Source organism: Plasmodium berghei, assembly GCF_900002375.2.
Source record: "Plasmodium berghei ANKA genome assembly, chromosome: 7".
In the NCBI taxonomy this organism is placed as follows: Eukaryota; Apicomplexa; class Aconoidasida; order Haemosporida; family Plasmodiidae; genus Plasmodium; species Plasmodium berghei.
This window is the reverse complement of record NC_036165.2, coordinates 241,206-262,530: the sequence shown is the minus strand read 5'-3', so window position 1 is coordinate 262,530 and position 21,325 is coordinate 241,206. Positions and strand designations below refer to the sequence as shown.

Sequence of the window (21,325 nt, the reverse complement as noted above, 5' to 3'; positions counted from 1 at the left end):
AAAACAATTAGTATATATTTTATGAATATTATTGAAATAATTATTGTATAGCAGTATGCATGTGTTTTTATTTTTAATGTATTTTTTTTAATAAATATTTTTAAGTATAAAAATTAAATAGGTGAAATAAAAAGCGTATCATTTATATATGCCTAAATTTGTATACATATTGTTATGTTTTTTTCGTTATATCTTTTCCATTTTTAGTTTCATTTCCTCCTTTTGTATTTGTGTTATTTTCTCGTTTCTATTATTAAAAATAATAATTTAAAAAATTTGTAGTAAGCCTATTGTTTTCCCAAACTATGTACGATTAAGAAAGCTTGCTAACCAACAATAAATAATAAAATGCCATTTGAATATGATATAAAAAAACGAAAAAAAAAAAAAAAAAAAAAATATATATTTGAAGAAAATAGTATTGATGATGAACTTCTTGGAATATCCGAACTATTTAAGGATAACGACGATGAAATAAATGATAATAATAATGAAGAGGAGGAAAGTGACAATACAGAAACTAGCGAAGATAATGACGAGGATATCAAATACAAAGAAAGTTATGTAAGAAATAAAAATAATTGGAAAGGAGGTGAATATAATAATTCAAAAGATGAACATTCCAAACATGACCCAAATGTAGAGGACCAAAAAAAAGAACTAAAAGACGAAGATGAAATGAAGAAAAATAAAAATGATACAAAATATAATTTATTTATAAGTAAAAGTTATATTAAAACTATCGGATTATTATATAACATAACAAATGATAAGATAATGTTTGAAAATGATGCATGTTTTGAGCAAATATCTAATATTATAGAATTACGAATTAAACAAATTATTGAAGAGGCAAGTAAATTTTATGAAAAAAGGAAACGCTTTTGTGTAAATAAATATTTAAATATAAATGATTTAACAAATTCTTGTAATTATTTAAATGTAAAATTTCCTTATAAATATAAAAGTAGTATCTATAATCCTAATTTCATATCGCTAGATAAAAATTCTAAAAATAATAAAACATTGTATAGACTAATTAATAAACAAGAATATAAACATAATAATAAAAAATTTACAAAAAAACATAAAAATACATATTTACGAAAATTAAAAAAAAAAAAAAAAAGTTCAAATTTGAAATTAAGTGCTGATAATATATTTAAAGACTGGAGAAATACTGATCATAATAAAGCACATTTTTATAAAGAATTTCCTGATTTAAAGAAAGAAAAAAGTGATAACATTGATAATATTAATAAAGAAGATTTCATAAAAAAAAAAGATTTAAGTGATAATGATAAATCAGAAAATGAAAGAAAAGAGTTAAGTTATAATTTTGATGAGAATGAAGATGACAGAGAAGTATCTTTCCCAGATGGTGAAGGGTGCGCAGAAGTGATAGCTAACATAGAGGCTGGCATAGGTTCTGATTTAGATGTGGAGCTAGATGCCCCACAAAAAGAAAATGACAGTAATAATGGCGACCAAGATATCGATCCATCATTGAAATCATATGAAATAGATATCAATAATATAAAAATTGATAATGATGATGATGATAATAATAATAATATAAATAACTTGTCAAAAATAGAGCAAAAAGAATCTTTTGAAAATGAAGAGGTTGAGGAGCAGCTTGGTATTGGTGCTTTAAAAACTGAGTTTCAAAATAATATTGAATTAAACAAAGATAAAGATATGAATTTCGATTTGTTTGAAATACAAAAAATGAGTGAAGAAAATAAAATTGTAGATTCAGACGATGAAATAAATATTGAAGAAAACAATTTATTGCATGCTTGGTATGTTAAAAAAAATGAGAATAATAAAAAGAATGTTTTAAATGTATTGTTTAGTGATATGCAAAATGTTTTGCCTTTGGAAGAAAATTTGACTGTATTTTGGCTGTTTATACAAAATCAATATAAAAAAAAAAAAAAAAAAGACAAAATGAAAAAAAATGATGAAGAAATAGACGAAACACTAGAAAGTAAACATAATAAATTAATACACTTTGATTACCAATGTTATGAAATATTATATACAATTGAAAAAAGAGAAGACAATTTATATCATAAAAGTGCAAAAACAGATAAGGAACGACTATATAATAACTATATGAAATTTAAAGATATTGGAAATAGTTATACAAATTTTGATCAGGAAAAATGTGATAATTCTTCACATTCCAACGAAGGCAATATATTTTTACTTCCTAAGCTTCGTCCAATAAATAAAGAATATACAATATTGTTAAAATATATATTAGAAATAATAAAAGATATAATAAATTATAAAACAAATTTTTTTGATTATAATAATATATTACACATATTTAGTACATCAAAAGAAATAAATAAAATATTACCAAATATATTATTTTTTTTGTTTAATGAGTTAGATCATAATTTAAGATTTAACAATATATACTCAGGTTTAATGTTATTAATATTATTAAATGGTATAATAAAAAATCGAAATATAGATATAGATTTTTATTGTTTACAAATTTTAAAAATGCTAATTCATGTAATAATATATGAACATGATTTAAAATTAAAAAATATATATTTAATTTTATTATTTAAAAGAAAAGCTTGTGATATAATAATTGATTTTTGTTCCTTATTACGAATCAAAAATAATAATGAAATTATAAATATAGATTATTATTTGGCATATATTTTAAGTAAATTATTAACACATAATAAATGTACATATATGCATATATATGCATCATATTATTTAATTTATTTAATGCCAATAAACATTCACATAAAGTTTTTTTTATCTTATACACCAAATTTTTTGTCAATATTTTTCAGAAAATATTTATATTATCAAAATGTTTATAATATCTTATTGTCTTATGAGCAGAAAGAAATTAGCGAATTATTTAATTTTTTCTTTTTTCATATTTACACACTAATACAAGGATCACTATATAAAATATTTAAACATCTTGGAATTCTGGTTTTTAATTCATCATCATCAATATATTTAAATTATTTGATGAATTTTATAGCAGAATATGCCGATTATCATTTACCACTAATTTTGTCAATTACAAATGTTTTAGGGGTAGATATAGAAGAGGATGGAAGCACTACTAATTATAGTGAATCTGAATGGGACAGTAGTATTGACAGCGATTGGGGTGATAGAAAAGGTATGAGTTTTCATAATACTAATGAAGTTAATAATTTATTGTTTAAAAAAATGAACAAAATAAAGAATAAAATAAATATTAAAAGTAAAATAAAAAAGAAAAATGATAAAATTTGGGAAAAAAAAAAAAAATATATATTTGATATAAGTACTATAAAAATGTATGAGTTAAAAAAAAACTCGAATTATTTATCAAAAAATATAAATTATTTAAAAAATATAAATAAATTATATAACTTGTATTTACAAAGTGAGAAAAATAATGATGACTATTCAATAGACGATTATGGAAATGATGAAAATTTAAGTTTAAATATAAACATGAAGGAAAAAAAAGCATATCTTAGTTCTTATATTAAAAAAAGAATGATATTAAACAAAGATCTTATACAACGAGCATCCGAAGAAAAGGAATTACAAACAAACATTGTGGTTAATCAAGTTCTGAGCATCATTTTGTATAATTTGAATGCCAAAGAACGCCATAAAACGAAATCACACATGCGATCTTCTAACGCTAATTTGTATGATTCATATTATTATTTTTTGTATACCTTGTGAATGTTGATAATACAACATAATATGGAAAATGGGAAAAATATCAAATATAAAAAAATAAGAAATGTAGGAAAGGAAAATACCGAAAAAAGGCTCAACATAGTGGAGCATATAATGCTCATGATTAGATGGGCAATATATGCGAAATATATCTAAATATAAATTGCGAGGGATTTATTTTGAACCCATTTTTTTTGTTTTTTTCATTGTGGAATAGACAAAAATGCATACATAACTATAATCACATTTTTGATTGTCTATGGATTTATTCACCAAATTGCATGCCGATGCTTACATATTCTTATTTTTATTTTTTATAAATCATTTAATATGGATTGCTTCATATACTTCAAAGATTTCATAGCATCGGAAGACGATACTATTTTTATATTATCTGCTAACTCTTTTAAATCTTGGGAGTTTTTATCCAAATTATATTTATCAATATTTTTTATTTTATTTTTTTTTTTTTTCAATTTATTAATTTTTTCAATTTTTTTTTTATTATGTTCAGAGGGTTTTTCGTTTATGTTACCATCTGGTTCGAAATTATTTTCCTCATTATTATTGCTACTATTATTTTTTACATTATCAATATCTTTCTGTGAATTTATCATTTGTTCTTGGTGGGTTTTATTTTCTATTATAGGATTTTTGTTTTGTTTATAATTATATACTTGATAACTTTGAGCGATTTCTTTTGTTTGATCATCTATGGAATTATTATCATCTTTGGAATTATTATCATCTTTGGAATTATTCCCTTTTCCTATTGATTTTTTTTTTTTAATTTTATGAATATCATTGTCAAAATTTTGTAAACAATTTTGATTTTCATTTTGGGGTAAATGATGTTCTATTTGATTCTCAAGAAAATCAGGATGATCATTTGGAATAATAAATTCTTCATTTTGTTTTGATATATTTTTAATTTTTTTAAAAGTAGGATAATTAGTAAACTCATCATATTGAGTGTTTAGTTCCTTTTTTTTATTTTTATTTTTTTTTTGTGTTTTATTAAAAGAATTTTGTTCTTTCTCGTTATCAGTTTGGTCCGATATATTTGTAATTCGATTGATAATTTCATTTTTTCTTTTTTTATTATAGATAGAATAATGATGGTTAATTGTGATTGTGTCTAAATTATTTAAAAGAAACGTTTGAATTTTTTCAATATATAAATCATTGTTAACTGTTTTATTTTTATATAAAAATGAATTTGATTTATTTATTTGATTTATATAATTTTTGATATTTGACAACTTAAAATAAAAATTATGTATATTTTGAAAGGGTAATATTTTAACTTTAAAAAAGGCGAATAATATTTTTAATGTTAAATGCGTAGAAATAGTGTTATTAAAAATTAGATTAAAATTGAGATTATTTTTTTTATCAAATATGCTAAATAAGAAATGCTCATAATGTATTAAAATCGTATTTTTTATTTCTTCATTTATGTAACTCTTAATATGTTTTAAAAAAATCAAAAGTATACTTGCATAATTGTTGTAGAGTTTGGAATATATATCTGTTAATTTTTGATTAAAATCAGTTTGATCAAAATATATATTTTTTATTTTATTCAATATATTTAAGATTGTATTTTGTCCTTTTATATTTTCTGAAATATCATTGTTATTACTATCAAAAGATACTTTATTTTGAATTAACAAATTTGATGATCGAAAAATATACATTATATATATTACCCATTCTTCAAATATACTTGGACATTTGATTAATAAATCAGAGGAATATAAAATAAATTCTGATCCCCAAAAATAAACTAAAAACAAGTCACATTCATTATTGTATATAAAGAAATGCTTCATAAAATTTACAAATATATGAGCATTTAAACTTATCGATTCAGTATCCATTTCTTTTACTAATCCTCGAAAAAAGGAAAAAATTTTACCCGTTACATATTTGAATATATTATTATTCACAAATTTATCACTATTTGGAGATTTAAAAGAGTGTGAACATTTTACAAATATGTGACTCATTTGTTCGTTATTTTTGATGGCATTCAAACAATTTTCAATAGTAAAAGGGTTACCATTTTTATCTTTATTTTCCATAGAGAAATAAATATTTTTATCTTTATTGCAAAAAGTGTCAAAATCAAATTCTTTATTTGAAATCCAATTTTTTGCAGCATTTGACAAACACTCTAATAACATATGTATATTATTTATGATATATTTAATACTTAGATTGATATTTATAAAATTCGAATTGTTGATAATAAATATATTTTCTTCACTATTACTAATTTTTGCATGCATTATATTTTTAAATAAATGTATACTGTTTAAAAAGGCATATAAATATTCATTTTTTTTATATTTTAAAAATAAATTAATATTATCACTAGCATAATCATTTATATTTTTATATATTTCATCATTTAAATTTGATTTGCCTTTTTTTTGTAAATATGTGATAAAATTTTGTTCTACAGCAATATTAAATGCCTCTTTTCTTTTTAATTGTATAAATAAAAAATTAAAAAATACCTTTTCATAATCTTTAATTATATTATAATTTATATTAACAATATATAATAAAATAATATTTGCCATATCAATTAAATAATCGTTATATCTATTTACTTTCATATTAATAATATAAATTAGTACATTTTTTATGTGTTTATGATAATGTTTGGATACATTTTCCGAGTATTGAGAAATAAGGAACACAAATTTTGTAATTCCATATAAAGCGAATAATCGCAAAGACAAAATAATTGAATTTGGGTTATCATCTTTATCATTATTTCCTTCTAGTAGCGTGCTAGGAATATCTAAGTGCGTGATAGTTTTGATGATCATATCTATTTTTTCAAAAATAGATGCATCGCGTATTTTTGAATTTAATTCATTTTCAGATATAAAGGTGTTGCCATTTTCTTGGGTGTTTAATTTTTTATCATTTTTTTCTATGGAAGGTTTTTGTACATTTTGTGTTTCTAATCCAATAGTGGAATTGTTTTTATTTTTTGAAAGTAATTTTTTTATTATATCTTTTTCATGATGCTCCTTTAAATATTCTTCTTCGATATGTTTTATTACTAATTGGTTATTTTTTTTAATAAGTTCATTTTCTACACTGAAAATAAAAGTTACAAAAGAAATGTAAAAGCAAATGCTCCTAGTTTGGTCAGAATTCCAATTGATACTACTAGTAGTAGTTTCAATAGTGTTATTATTATATTTGAGAAGATTAAAAAAAAAAGATAGAATTTCATAATGAATATCATTTAAAAATAATTCCTTCCTATTCTTCTGATTTTCCAATAGCTCATTTTTTATATGGTTAAAACAATAGCATACATTATATAAATTTATTTTTTTTTCTTTCCATTTCCCCAATAGATCTTGCAACAAATTACTAAGAAGTATACCCCCCATTAAATTTTTCAATCTTTAAATTTTTATTTGAATAAATAAACTGAGGAAAAACTGTGTTTGTGTTCTATTTATTGGTTGTTTATTTTGTTTATCCCTTTACAATTGTGAATATCATTTGCAGGATATCTTTTAAAAATTTGTTTATTTACAAAATTGTGAGTAAAAAATATGGCTTATATTATCAAAAATAATAGCTGCATATTACTATGTAGTCAAAATTAGTTAAATAATAAATAAAAAAAAATATGGTATAAATACAACAGTCAATTTTAACCTCAAAAAAATTAGGAGTAAAAAATTGTTACAATACGTTAAGCCATATAATTTGTTTTTTGAAATTTTTGCTAAAAATATTTTACTTTAAAAAAAAAAAAATATATATTTTTTTTTTATGGATATTTGAATAATTTAAAGCCGGTATAAAAAATGTCGGCATAATAAAAGTTGGATATAAGGGAATTTATGTAAATTAATTGTTAATAATGGGGATGCAAAATAATAGCTTGTTTTATTTATCCATTATTTTTATTTTACAGTAATCGTTAAAAATATGTATTGAATAATTTGATTATAGTATATCAAATGCGGTCATATTTTTCTCGAAACATTCTTTTAATAAAAAGTTTGAACTTTTATTTTGTATAACCGCTTGGTGATATCCCAAAAAATTTTGTAAAAAAATGGTAAAATAGAGAGTAATGGTTTGTTCATTTCTATATGTACGCTAAATAAACTTAAACGATGTGCAACTTGTATGCATATATAGTCCCTTAACTAAGAGTATGTTTTCAAATTAATAAAGTCTTTTGGAATTGTTTAAAAAATAAATAGAATGCACATATCTTCTATATAAAGTATGTTTTTTATTATAAGCACACTGAAGTTATATGGTAAATAGGAATTAAGTAAAAAGAACAGAAAACAAACATGTTTTGTATTTTTTATACATATGTAGTGCTACTGTAATGTTTTTTTTATTATCAACGTTTTGAAATCAAAATATTTAAGGAAATATCCATATATATGCATAAATAAGTGTATAGAATGTTGTATTTTTCTTTCCTACAAATGCCAAATACGATACTCTACCATTTTAATCAAAATGTGATAAATGAAAAAAGGAAAGGTGTAAAAAAAAATATTGCTCTGCCTCATATTAAAGGGAAAGATATAATTTGCTCATGGAATTAAATATATTTAAAGAAATTAATTCTTTTAGTTTTCTATTGATAAGATGTTCTTTCTTTTATATAATAATTTTTGTTTGAAACGAAAATTTAAAACAAAATAAAAACTGCCACATTTTAATATGGGTTACTACTATTATTTTGCTTATCATTAATTTGTGATTAAGATATTTTTTTTTTAAGTTATTAAGAAAAACAAATTTTAAAAATGTGAATAAAAAAAAAAAAAATAATGTTTTTAATATTATTAAAAAAATATATTTGATGATTTTTTTTATTGAAAAAAGTATAATTCGTTAGACAAATATATAAGCAAAAAAATATAAAATACATATAATTTTTTTGTGTATTATTATATATTAGCAAATGATGAATTGATTCATTGTTTTTTGAATTTCATACAAATTGTTATTTATTTATGCAAATATTTTATCATATTAGCGCCATACAATAAATATACATATATTATATAAAAATGTAACAAGATATGACGAAAATACAAATACTTGTGTTTATGCGTTATATATTTTTAATTATTATGAATTTACATTAAAGAAATATTCTAGCATACTTGAGAATCAATATTTTATTAAATGAAAAATATGGGATAAAAAAATTCATTTGTATGTAAATGTGAGTAACTTTTATTTTCCCTTTTAAAAAAAATATTTTATATATAATATTTCTTTTTTAACAACTTTTTTAATACACCATTAGTTTTTGTTATTTGTAAGGTCGTTTTTTCATATTTCGTTTACATTTTTTTAGCAGTTTTGTTTGTTATATATATATATATATATATAATACATTTTTGTCACATTGTAATTCAATTTTGAATTGTATGTAATAAAAATACACATTTTCCAATTGAACAAATAATAATTTTTGTTTGCATTATTATTATGTTATATGCATATGTGTATGAATTAAAATAATACAAAACATAAAAATTCACCCTTAACTGTTCCCAAAGAAAAAGATAAAGATTGGCAAATTAAATAAGAAGTATATAATATAGGTATTGGGAAGTGTTAAGTTTATGTATTTAACATTATATAATATATTACAAAGATACGACAAATATAAAAATATTTGTTGGTTTCTTTATTTTAATTTATTTAAATATTTCCTTATTTTATTTTTATTAATTTATAATATTACGAACTGTCTAGTATTTTTTCATAAAGGAATTTTTGTCTTATTCTATTTATTGGGTAATGAATAAAGTCGGATTGATTTTATTCTAAAAAGGTGTGAGTATATTTACAAAAATGTCAATGTTATGAACTATAGTTTAAGCTACAAATTCAAAGAAAAGGAGTAAAACCAAAATAATATATATTAAAATAAATAGAGTGAATAAAATTTATATAATTCTCAAAAGAGATTGAATAAAAGAAATTAATTTTTTTTTGAAAATACCAATGTAAGCAATCATTTTTTTAGTAAAACCAAAGATAGTATACATATATCAGCTTCTGGAAGCACAAAATAGTTGCATGTAAATAATCCTAGTAACATCCGAAATGATAATAACAATTAAAACCCAATTAGTAGTAATCTTAATATAGAAAATATGGAAGGTGTAAAAAATTTCGATTTTCATGAATCAATCTCAAGGATAGGAAATGGCAAGAAAAACATTTTTCGAGAAGAAACTGATATCAGAAGTTTAAAAAGAAAAAAAATAAATGAAATTATAAATAAGTACAAGAAAAATATGACATTTATGCACGATGATACTACGAATAATAATATCGATGATGGAAATAAAAATTATGCCATTGATCGATGTGATGACAATTATATGGGAGATATGAATAAGAAAAATAATACACATGACATTAAAACTATAAAAGAAATAGAAAATTCAAAAAATTTTACAAAAGACAATGTGATTACCAAATTTTTAAAAAAATGTGATAATGAATATAATTTAAAAAATATTCATTTCGAAAAAAATGAAAAATATAAAAATAATTTTGATGAAAAAAAAGGCATAAAAAATTATATCAATCATATTTCTTCGTCCTTATCTCGTGATACAAATATGAAGGAGAAATATTATGATAATTTTGATAGTAGAATAAAAAATACAAATTTTAAAAAAATTGAAAATGATAAGTTATCGAATGGTTTGGAATATAATATATTGAATAGGGCATTATTCTCATCAAAATATTTATATAGCAGTGAAAAATATGGAGAAAAAAATGATAAGAACAGTTCTCAAAATCATTACACATATAAAAAGGATCGTGGATTTTCAAAAACTATAATATCCGAAATGGACCCAATGAAAGTAGGTGAATTAAAAAAAGGAGAAAGTAATAACATCAATAATAGTGATAAATATATTTTTCAAAAAATAGAAAATACAACCCATTTATTATTCAATGAAAATGATTCTAAATTATATGAAAATAAGGATGATAATAAAAATTGCAAGAATGATAGAATGCTATTATTAAATAAAACACATGAAAAAAGAATTTCAAATAATTATGAACAATTTAAAAATAGAGACTTAAAAAGATTCTCAAATTTAAAAATAGTAGATCAAAATATCGATAATAATGGAAGCAATAATACAGAAAATGTAAACAAGAGTAAAACAAAATTAAATGAAACAGTGAAACATAATTCTAAAGAAGCAGATACAGCTTCGATGTTATTTAACGAAATAAAATTTAATGATGGTGAAAAAAAAATAAGAGAAACCTTTGAAAAAATGAAAATGATGGCAAAGACAATCAATTATAGTAACGAATATAATATGGGGGGTGATATAAGAAAAAAAGAAAATACATTAGAATCTTCTATAGAAAATAAAAACTTAAAAGTAATAATATCACATGAAAAAAATATGTTTTTAACAAAATACAATACAGACAATAGTAAAGGGGAACGAGAGATTAAAGAAACCCGAATAAATGATGATATAAATGATCGAAACAAAAGTTGTATAAATACGAGCATTAATAAAATTAAAGATAAAATAAGGGAAAACAATTTTAATAGGGAACTTGCTGATCGATCTATGGAAGGATTACAAAAAAAAAATGATATATTCGATACAAAAAATTGTAAAAACATTCAAGAAAAAAACGAATTAAATATTAAGGATGTTTTACATAAAGATGAAAATAGTAATATAGATAATTGTGATACAATACATAAGTTCGGCATATTAGAAGAGAAAGAAAAAAATAATAAAAATAAGTATACAAAAAATAATATATACAGAATGAAGGAAATTGATGAAAAAAAGGATCTAATATATAATAGTAATAAGCAATTAAAAAATAATACAATTGATGATATTTCTTATAAATCTAAATTTTTTAATAAATTTGAGAGAGATAAAGAAAATTATTTTAAAACACATCGTTTTGATAATGAAGATAGAAAAAATGAAAATAATACTTTTGAATATATTAGTAATAAAGTGAAAAGAGATAGAGAAATACGATATAATAGTATTGATAACAATAATGGGAAAGGACATATCAATGATAAAAGAGAAGAAACCCTATTTTTAAAAAGTAAAATGAAATTTTATTTGGAAAGCAAAGAACAAAATGAAACACCAAAACAAAAATATAGTGGTGTTTTGGAAAAAATAAAAGAAAAAATATCAAACAATGAAAAAAAAATAGAGCATCTAAATAATGGCGATAGAGATCAAGAAAGGGATAATCATAAAAATTACTATAACAAAAATAGATATCAAAACAAGTTAAATATTTGCGATGATAATAAAAAGCCCAATGAACATATAGGTAATTTGTATACAACAAAAAAGAGTGAAGAAAATAAATACACGAAATATATAAGTAAAAAATATAGCAATGTAGAAGATTTTAATAGATTTCAAAAAAATGACGAAAGGATAATTGGTCATCGAAAAAAACTTTTATTAAATGAATCAAATAACAGATTTAATAAATATAATAAGGGTAAGGCATTTGAACGGGATATAAAATCTAGTGTTAAAAAACATATCGAAAAAAAAGATTATGAACGATTTACAAATAAATATAATGTTAGTGGAAAATATTATAATCAAAATGATAAATTTGGTAAAAAAATATTTGAAGAAAAAAATTTCAAAAAAACAAAAAATTATAATAATGAAAAATTGAATAATACATTAAATAAATCTATTAATTTTGAATGGAATCGTAATAAAAAAGTAGACACATTAAAAGACGCATCTGAAAATATTTTCACGCCTAGTAATGATCCAATAGAACAAATTAAAAAAAAATACAAAGACATAATTAACAGAGTTAACCATAATATTAGCAAAGAAAAAAAGGATATGAATATGAGCACAGAAATAAATGGTCCTAATTTAAAAGGTAAATCTGCTGAAGAGATAGAAAATGAATATAATGAAAAAATAAAAGCACGATTAAATGTAATAGAAAACTATTTTAATAAGGAAAAGATTGACATCGAAAGATTGAAAATTGCAGAAGAAAATAAAATAAAAGATGAACTAAATTTAAAAAGAAAAATGTACGAATTAAAAATTAGGGAAAATTTTAAGGAAAAAATTAGATTGAGAAAGGAAATGAATGAAAAAAATAGATCTGATGAAAATGTAAAAAATGATGAAAATAGTGATAATAGCAAAGATAAGCCAGAGTATAAAATGGCTAAAGAACAATGGAATAGAAATAGACGAGATTCAAATTTTGGACGAAGTAAAAACAAAAATAAAAAGAACAGATTCGATGAATATTCAAGTGATGGAAGTTATTATAAATATATGTACAGAAATTTATACGAAGAAACATATAATAATAGAATAGGAAATTATTATCATGATATAAATGATAATTTATATTTGCAAGAATGTTCAGATAACTTTTTTCAAAATCCAAAACGAAATTCTATTGTCTCTAAATCATTATCAAATAGTTTTGATAATGATTTAATAAATATAAGTGTAATAAAATTTGATGATTTTGATTATAATTATTTAAATAATCGCAATGCTTCTACTTGGAAAAAAAGGGAAAGTCATTATTCTAATACTGATGATAATAGTACAAAAATAAAAAAACTAAATCTGGAAAAACCTAAAGTCGTTGCCACAGATAGTGAAGGAAGTTGTATATATAATAATAGCCACGCTAATGAAATAAAATTAATAAAAAAAGAAAATACATTCGAAAAAAAGAAATATGATGCGAGAAATAGTTATTCAAAATATGGTGATAAACAATCTAATTTAAGTGATTCTTCTATTATAAAAATGAAAAAGAAAACAAGTCAAAATCAAGAAATATATATTCTTAACAGAAAAAAATTGTCATATCAAAATAATAAATACGAAGACCATGTCAACAATGTAAATAATAAATTATTAAAAAACCGTGAAAAATATATGACGAGAAGTACCAGCATCTCTGCCAAAGATGATATTTCTCAGGAAAATAATAAAAGTGATAATGATGATAAAAATGTTGAGCAATATAAAGGTGCAATAAAAAGCCAAGAAAGAGATTGCATCTATGAGACTGGGTATGCAAGTGAAACATATGAAAAAGAAGAAAACATTCATGAAAATGAAATGGATGAAGAATATGATGAAAATAAACTTGAAGATAATTATAGTAAAGACAATGAGGAATACATAGAAAAAAATGTATATGAAAATAACAGAAGTAGAATAGAATACCACAATAATATAAACCAAAATATAATATCCTTCGAAAAAAATTATGAAACCGAACCAGTAATGAATGAATATGACATTGAAGAAGTTCAAGGTAATAATATAAAAGAGGTTGGAAAGGAAAGTATAACTAGTACCTTTGAAAAATATGCAAAAATAAAGCATAAAAGTGAGAGCGAGGAAATTGATGAACAAAGGAAAGAGAATGACCAACTATATGATGATGAAATTGGTAAAATAAAAAACGAAGATCAAAATTCAAAATCATCAATAAGATCATCTGATACAGGAATACCAAAAATTAACATTTTGCAAAACAAAGAAAATTATATACCTTTAGATGAAGCTCTGAATTTTGTCATTGACAATGAGAAATTAAAAAAGACAAAAGCCCAAAAGGAAAATAAAGGAAAGCCCAAAAATAAGTAATTATCAATACACATTTTTATTTATTACCTATAATGTTATGTGAATTTTTTGATATAAATATATAAAACATGTAAAATTATAGTGTTTGTGTACATATATTGTATTCCTACTAAAGTATAAATATGTTTTCTATATCTATTACTTTTATTTTTGTGATGATTTTTCTTTTTTCAGAACTTTTGTGCAATGGCTTATGGATGAAAGGAAAAAAAGATTAAAAAATAATTTGCCCATAGACATTTAAATTGTATACAAAATTCACCCCCTTTGATTATGCCCAGTTATCAAGCCTCAGTCATAGTCTCCATTTTTAATTCTTTAACAAGATTGCCAATATAATAGAACATTTATTTATGAATATGGATATATATGTTTATTTATTCGTTTATCCACATATGCGCCACCAAATACGCATGCGGCGTAAGTATGTGTGCGTATATTTTTTTAGCTCCTTTGATGTGTTAAGTAATTTTTAGCTTATCATTTTCATTATATATTTTATTATTTTTTTGTGTTATTTTTCAATTGTTTTTCAATATAAAAAAATAGAAATATAATTTTCATTTCGTATTTTTGCTTTCCTTTCTTTTTTGAAGTATGCATTCATAGAAAATATGAGGAAACTTCAATAAGATAATTTGTAGAATTTTAAAAGCATGTGTGCATATAATTTAAAAAATTTAATTTATTATTTTTAACGCGAATATGTTGATTCACATTCGTTTTCTCCAAATATGTGAAAAGAGTATATGCATAAAAATATATATTTAAAAGAAGACAGAGAAATATCCTTTTATTTTTGTAAAAATAAAATAAAATAAAAAATATTGAAAATAATAATTTTTAATGCATTAAAGGATATCAGAATGATATACAGGCATCATTTTAATTTTCTCTTTTTTATATTTTTTATGTTTCTGTTTTTCGAATTTATATATACAAAAATATATATACATATAAATTGCGAAAAACTATAAAAAAACAATGATATCGGTGACGTTAACAAATGATTATGCTTATGATAAGTTGTCTGATCTAGGCTTGTGTGTTTTCACGGGTATACATTATAAAAAGAAGCATAGCATTTCATATAGCTTATATGAATTTCATGGAGTATATAATGTATATTTGCTTTTCTTATCTTTATATGTAGGAAACTTGAAAAGATTGAAAAAATTACTAAAAAAAAATGGGATAAATACCAAGTTTACAGTAAGAAATTGAAGTCAAAAATAAAAATAAAATAAACTATAGAAATTAGAAAAATTATATATGGATTTTAATAAAATATAGTCATAGAATGATTGATGCTCACCCAAAATGACAATCCTATTTACGATTGTATGTATATGGGCATTAATATGCATCATCATTTATTGTTTTGTTTTTATTTACAGAATGATAGTAGCTTGCTGCATATATGCTCACATAACGAAGACCCCAATATGTTTTATTTTTTATTAAATAAAGGATGTGATTATACGCATATTAATGTAAAGGAAAAAAATGAGAAAAATGGAAAAAATGTTATTGGGTATAGTAATTATGATGTGTATAATTTTGATAGAGAATATTAATTTTTTTTTGTATGTTCCTTATTTTTTAATTTTACCCAATTTTACTTTTAGGGAAATGGGGATACATGCTTGCATATGATTGTCTTAAACAACAACATATCATGCCTCGAAATTCTTTGCAGATATGATATCAAAGATATTATCAATATAAAAAATAATGTAAAATAATAAAAATGAGGCAATATAACTTTATTAAATCCTTTTAAAATAAGAAATTCGATATTGCTATTTTAATTATATATAAATCTTTTGTATATTTTATATATACAACGCAGGATGGAGATACGGCCCTACATATCGCCATTAAAAATGGATTTTATGAATGTTTTTTTTTATTAATTAAAAAAGGGGCAGATACTAATATAAAAGATTATGTAAGTGTTTAAAGCTATAGTGTTATCTGTTTTTTTTGGTTTTATCTTATATATTTCTAAATTGTCACTTTCTATATTTACTTTCCCGATTTATCCAATTTTTCTTTTGGGTATTATTTTGTTTTTATATTTCTCTTTTTTGGTCTTTTTAGTTTGGCATGGATTCTTATGAGCTAATAGATTTATACGAAAAAAAAGAAAAATTATACGATTGTTATTCTAGCACATATGCTAACATGTTTAATTTATTAGTAAGTATGAGGCGATGCAAATAGAAAAAAGATTCCACGATTTTTTACACGAGGCTATCAGGCATGAATTTCCATAACTATTATTAATATTATGATACACACATATACATTTATTTTATGTATTATTTGTTTCTTTATATGGCAATTATTCGGGCAAAATAAATATGGTTATGAATTCTTCGTGAAAAATATAAATTTTTTTATGAAATTAAAAAGAAATAAAATAGTAACCTTAAAAATATTGTCCTATTGCATTTAAAATATTACCCTTAGTTTATTTAGTATAATATATATATATATATATATTAATCTGTTTTTTTTATTGTTCTCTCTTTAATAAGTCTTTAATTTTTTTTTTGTATTATTTTGCTACCTTTTCATTGTACCATTTTTTGATCACTTTATATATATTGCCATTTTATTATATATATACATTTTTTTTATTTTCCTTTCAAAAGAAATACAACTTTTTTCGATTATATAAAAAGTTATAACTTTCTTTTTTTTCGTGTAATAATTTTTTAAAATATATCTTTAAGAATTATCTTTTCCAAATTGATTGAAAAAAATGAATTTATATTTTGTAGAAAATTTGGATTATTAAAATATATTACTATTATTATTTACTAACATTTTATAATGTTAAGTAAGTTATTATTCTTTTTGATTTTTACATGTTTTTTGTTTTTTTTAACTAATTTTAACAATGATGCCAAATGTTTTTATATACCTAAGGTACATTGTGCCAAATATTTTTATTTGAAAGATACGAATGATGTAGCAGGCTACTCTGATGGGTATGAGCGATACATTCAAGTAAAATAAAAAAAAAGTAATATATATTACGAACTAGCTATTTTTTTTAGCAGCTACAACATAATATCTAATTTTTTCTTTAGGAAAAAAAAATGAAACAATTAAAGATGAAATCAGAGAACAAGACAGTCAAACAGTTAAGAATAACACCAAGGTAAATATATATATAGAGCATGCTTATCATTATAGGTGTACAATTTGTGTGTGTGTGTGAATTTTTACATAACTATAAATAAATATATATAATGAATATGTTTTACTTACGCGTGTTTGTCCTTAGAATTGGGGCTAATGATTTACTAATAAAAATAAATTCAGCAAAACAATTTTTGATAGGAAGGTATCGGGTAATATAATTTTTATAATAACCCCCCAAAAAAAAATATGCACCCAAGTACGAATACATCAAATTATTGTGTATAAAAAAACTTATATATATTTTTTTTTGAATATTAATTGCTGGTTATAGGTAAAATTCATTTTGACATTAAAAGGAAGAGAATATACTAATATAGAAAATGTAAAAAAAATTTTCAACAAAATATCTGAAGAATTAAAACCTTATGGGAATTCAGAAACAATGCGGCATAGTGGTAATGTAGTTTCTCAATTATTTAACTTAAAAGCAAAAAAAAAAAATTAAATCAGGAAGGTAAGATTTTTGCTAAAAAGAGGGAAAACATAGACAAACGCATTGATAGACACAAACGAACATATTAGATATGTAAAGTAATGAAACTAAAACAACCACAATATAAATACATGTAGTTATAATTTTGTAATAAAATTGTAAACAAGAATGGAATAACAATGAAATAAATAGAAAAAAAATTATTATAATGTTTTAATAAATGGGTGTTTACAGCCTTATATATATTATTTTTTCGGTGTAATCTAATTTTTTTGTAAAAACAATAATTTATAAAACTTTTGTTTGTTTTTAATATTTTATATGTTTTTAAATAAAAATTTGTATAGACCTCGAGCTATTAATTTTTATGTGATTTAGTATATAATTTTCCTTTCCTTTTTCCTTTTTCCTTTTTTGATATCAATGGTCAATAGCCGGATGAGTCATTCTTTATCCGACCACAACATTTCTTAAATTTTTTATTCGAACCACAAGTACATAACTTATTGTTATACTTAGAATATCCTTTTATATGCATTTTGTTTCTTTGAATATCGTCATATCTTAAAAAGTTGTCACTATCATCATTAGTAGTAGCTTTGGTATGCCTCAATTCATTTTCAATTTGATTCATTCGTAAGTCACCAATTAAATATTTTTTATCTTTGTTAAATATCGAATAAGCACTTACGGGTTGGCCATTTGTATTTTTATTATGATCTAGATTTATAAATATGATAAGAATTAAAACAATTATTATATACGCAACGCCAAATATATGGTAACAAAAATAGCAAGAAAGTAGCAAGATGATGGTAATAATCTTTGGATCAAAATATTTCGAAGCATTTTTATTTTTTGAATTCTTTTTTTTTTTTGACATAATAATATATATACATAGATATTGTATATGATTGGGTAATAACCAATTTATTGTGTGTTATTTGGGTAAAAACAAATGTTATGCGTGTATGCTACATATATTGTCTCGCTTTATTTAGCTACTTTATATGAAACAATAATTGTACATTTGCAACTCTTTAAGAGCATATTTTAAAGGTATAAAAATAAATAATTATATTTGTGATAATTTGTGCTAGCTGAAATGAAAGTGAGTAAAAAATAAATAGTAAAGGTGTAACTCATTAAAAGGCGCATAATTAATTTTGCTATATTGTTCTTATGCTTCATTTTAATTTTTTAAATATAATTAATTTATTTGCTTTTTATTAATTCACCTACACTTTGCCAAAAAAAATACATATAAAAACACGAAATAAAAAAATAACTCATAATTTGAATGCATATATATAAATAATTGTATATGCTCATTTAATGACATTTTACACTTTTTCAAGATTTATATTAACTGTATGAATGTTATAAATTTTATTTTCTGGAATAAATTAAGATATTGTTACTTTAGCTAAATTATTACACTTGTTCATATACAGATTTTTAGTTAGAATGCTTGATTTAAAAATATGTTCATGAAAAAAATACTAAATAAATTTTAATTATGCCTAACTATATTTTTTAAGTTTTTACAAAACACTAAACTCCAAATCGTGAAAATGAAAAATAAGGTACTCGAAGGGGGGGAGAAAAAAAAAAAAAAAGGTAAGATAGCATCATTCATTATACATTGAAAAAAATGGATATTAATAAACAAAAGAAAAATTCAAATATGAATTTAAAAATTTGTAACTCATTTAGGAATTGTTTATATATATTTATGTACGTGTGTGATAGTTTGGTATATATTACTATTTCACTCTATATTATATATTATATATATATATATATATATATATTTCCTTTTATTCATTATAAATATGGGCATTCTTTCAGGTTTTTGCGGAAGATGCTGTAATGGAGTTTTCACAAGTCTTAAAGGCCCTAGCATAACACACAGCATTTTGTTTGGAATATGTGGAGGTACAGATTTATCATAATGATATTATAAAATATAATGGTTTTATTTTTAAGATTCATTTTGAACTATTTATGGGAATTATTTTCAACTGTTTATGATTATAAGTATTGGGGTTATTATTATATAAATTGTGTTCCCCACAATATGACACTAAGATATACATAATGATTGAAAGTTTTAAAAAATGTATTTCCTATGGTTTATCTTTTTTACAATGTTTTCTGTATTCAGGAATGTTTTATTATGGAACCTATTATTTATATAGATATCTTAAAATATCATATTTTGACACAATGCATGTGTCAAATGAAAGTCGAAGAAGATTTATGGAAAAACAAATGTTGTTTTATAATGACACGGGTTACAACTTATCAATGAAATATATAGGTATGTATATAAGACAAAATATGACTTGGAAATATAAAATGGGAATTTTATTATCCCCCATAAAATTATTTAAATAGTTATTTGTTAAATGGCCTTATTTATTTTTATATCTTTTATTTAGGAAATTTATGCAAATATTATGATCCAGTTGCTTTAAGAATGCCCTTCCAGCCATTGTAATATAGAAAAAAAGAAATAATAAATGAGAAATGATGAATGATATAATTTTGTGAGCATTCATGTATCTTATAGCGTATTTGGATGTATAGACAATTTTTATAATTTTATACGTTTGCATATTTTTTTTTTTTTAAATTAATTTTTAGGGATGATGCATATAGACTATAATTATATAAAAATGACAATTCGAAATTTAGAAAATAATATAAGCATGGAATAATGTTTATGTAACTATTCGCAGAATTTTTTCTGCTACCATAAATTTATTTTCAAATATTTAATATTATGTATTTATATTTTTATTATTTTTTAATTTTATATACAATTAATATTTTATTATATCCTATGCTATTTTGGGATACTCAATTATGGTTTTATTGTACATATATTTATTTTACCATTATTTTTTTTTTGTTTATAAAAAACTCATATAATGGAATAGTAGTCCATTTAACGTATTTAAAGATAAAAAACATATATATGTATATTTATATGTACAATGTAAAATGTACCTGATCATAGAATATTTATTTCATTATCGTTGCTACCTTTTTTCCATAATTTTATTTTAATAGTTTATGTTTAATATAAATTAAAATATATTTTATTATATTTTTACTCTTAAGCGATTTCCTTCTTTCGTTTTGTTTTCCTTTTTATTTGTTAAATTTAAAAATGTAGCAGAATGACAAACAGATTAAATTTAAATGGACACTA

The 21,325-nt window shown here is 21.8% G+C and overlaps 7 protein-coding genes across 7 annotated transcripts; 5 read left to right on the top strand and 2 right to left on the bottom strand.

Moving 5' to 3' along the window:
- Nucleotides 1–348: 348 nt before the first annotated feature.
- Nucleotides 349–3,732, top strand: PBANKA_0705800 (conserved Plasmodium protein, unknown function; the record flags this gene model as incomplete). Its single annotated transcript, XM_034563960.1, has 1 exon — nucleotides 349–3,732. One exon carries the CDS (start codon nucleotides 349–351, stop codon nucleotides 3,730–3,732), a length of 3,384 nt encoding a protein of 1,127 aa, XP_034420804.1.
- Nucleotides 3,733–4,043: 311 nt separating this feature from the next.
- Nucleotides 4,044–7,151, bottom strand: PBANKA_0705700 (conserved Plasmodium protein, unknown function; the record flags this gene model as incomplete). The annotated part of the gene is made up of 1 exon (XM_034563959.1): nucleotides 4,044–7,151. One exon carries the CDS (start codon nucleotides 7,149–7,151, stop codon nucleotides 4,044–4,046), a length of 3,108 nt encoding a protein of 1,035 aa, XP_034420803.1.
- A 2,763-nt stretch (nucleotides 7,152–9,914) lies between these two features.
- On the top strand, nucleotides 9,915–14,700 carry PBANKA_0705600 (conserved Plasmodium protein, unknown function; the record flags this gene model as incomplete). The annotated part of the gene is made up of 2 exons (XM_034563958.1): nucleotides 9,915–14,452; nucleotides 14,631–14,700. 2 exons carry the CDS (start codon nucleotides 9,915–9,917, stop codon nucleotides 14,698–14,700), a joined length of 4,608 nt encoding a protein of 1,535 aa, XP_034420802.1.
- A 740-nt stretch (nucleotides 14,701–15,440) lies between these two features.
- PBANKA_0705500 (ankyrin-repeat protein, putative) lies at nucleotides 15,441–16,682 on the top strand (the record flags this gene model as incomplete). The annotated part of the gene is made up of 6 exons (XM_034563957.1): nucleotides 15,441–15,513; nucleotides 15,610–15,668; nucleotides 15,854–15,949; nucleotides 16,085–16,192; nucleotides 16,309–16,407; nucleotides 16,560–16,682. The coding sequence occupies 6 exons, from the start codon at nucleotides 15,441–15,443 to the stop codon at nucleotides 16,680–16,682; spliced, it is 558 nt and encodes a 185-aa protein (XP_034420801.1).
- Nucleotides 16,683–17,297: 615 nt separating this feature from the next.
- On the top strand, nucleotides 17,298–18,117 carry PBANKA_0705400 (translation initiation factor IF-3, putative; the record flags this gene model as incomplete). The annotated part of the gene is made up of 4 exons (XM_034563956.1): nucleotides 17,298–17,474; nucleotides 17,558–17,628; nucleotides 17,755–17,821; nucleotides 17,944–18,117. The coding sequence occupies 4 exons, from the start codon at nucleotides 17,298–17,300 to the stop codon at nucleotides 18,115–18,117; spliced, it is 489 nt and encodes a 162-aa protein (XP_034420800.1).
- A 415-nt stretch (nucleotides 18,118–18,532) lies between these two features.
- On the bottom strand, nucleotides 18,533–18,988 carry PBANKA_0705300 (SAYSvFN domain-containing protein, putative; the record flags this gene model as incomplete). Its single annotated transcript, XM_034563955.1, has 1 exon — nucleotides 18,533–18,988. One exon carries the CDS (start codon nucleotides 18,986–18,988, stop codon nucleotides 18,533–18,535), a length of 456 nt encoding a protein of 151 aa, XP_034420799.1.
- A 691-nt stretch (nucleotides 18,989–19,679) lies between these two features.
- PBANKA_0705200 (ATP synthase-associated protein, putative) lies at nucleotides 19,680–20,776 on the top strand (the record flags this gene model as incomplete). Its single annotated transcript, XM_034563954.1, has 5 exons — nucleotides 19,680–19,725; nucleotides 19,957–20,043; nucleotides 20,273–20,428; nucleotides 20,550–20,604; nucleotides 20,755–20,776. 5 exons carry the CDS (start codon nucleotides 19,680–19,682, stop codon nucleotides 20,774–20,776), a joined length of 366 nt encoding a protein of 121 aa, XP_034420798.1.
- Between the last annotated feature and the right edge of the window lie 549 nt (nucleotides 20,777–21,325).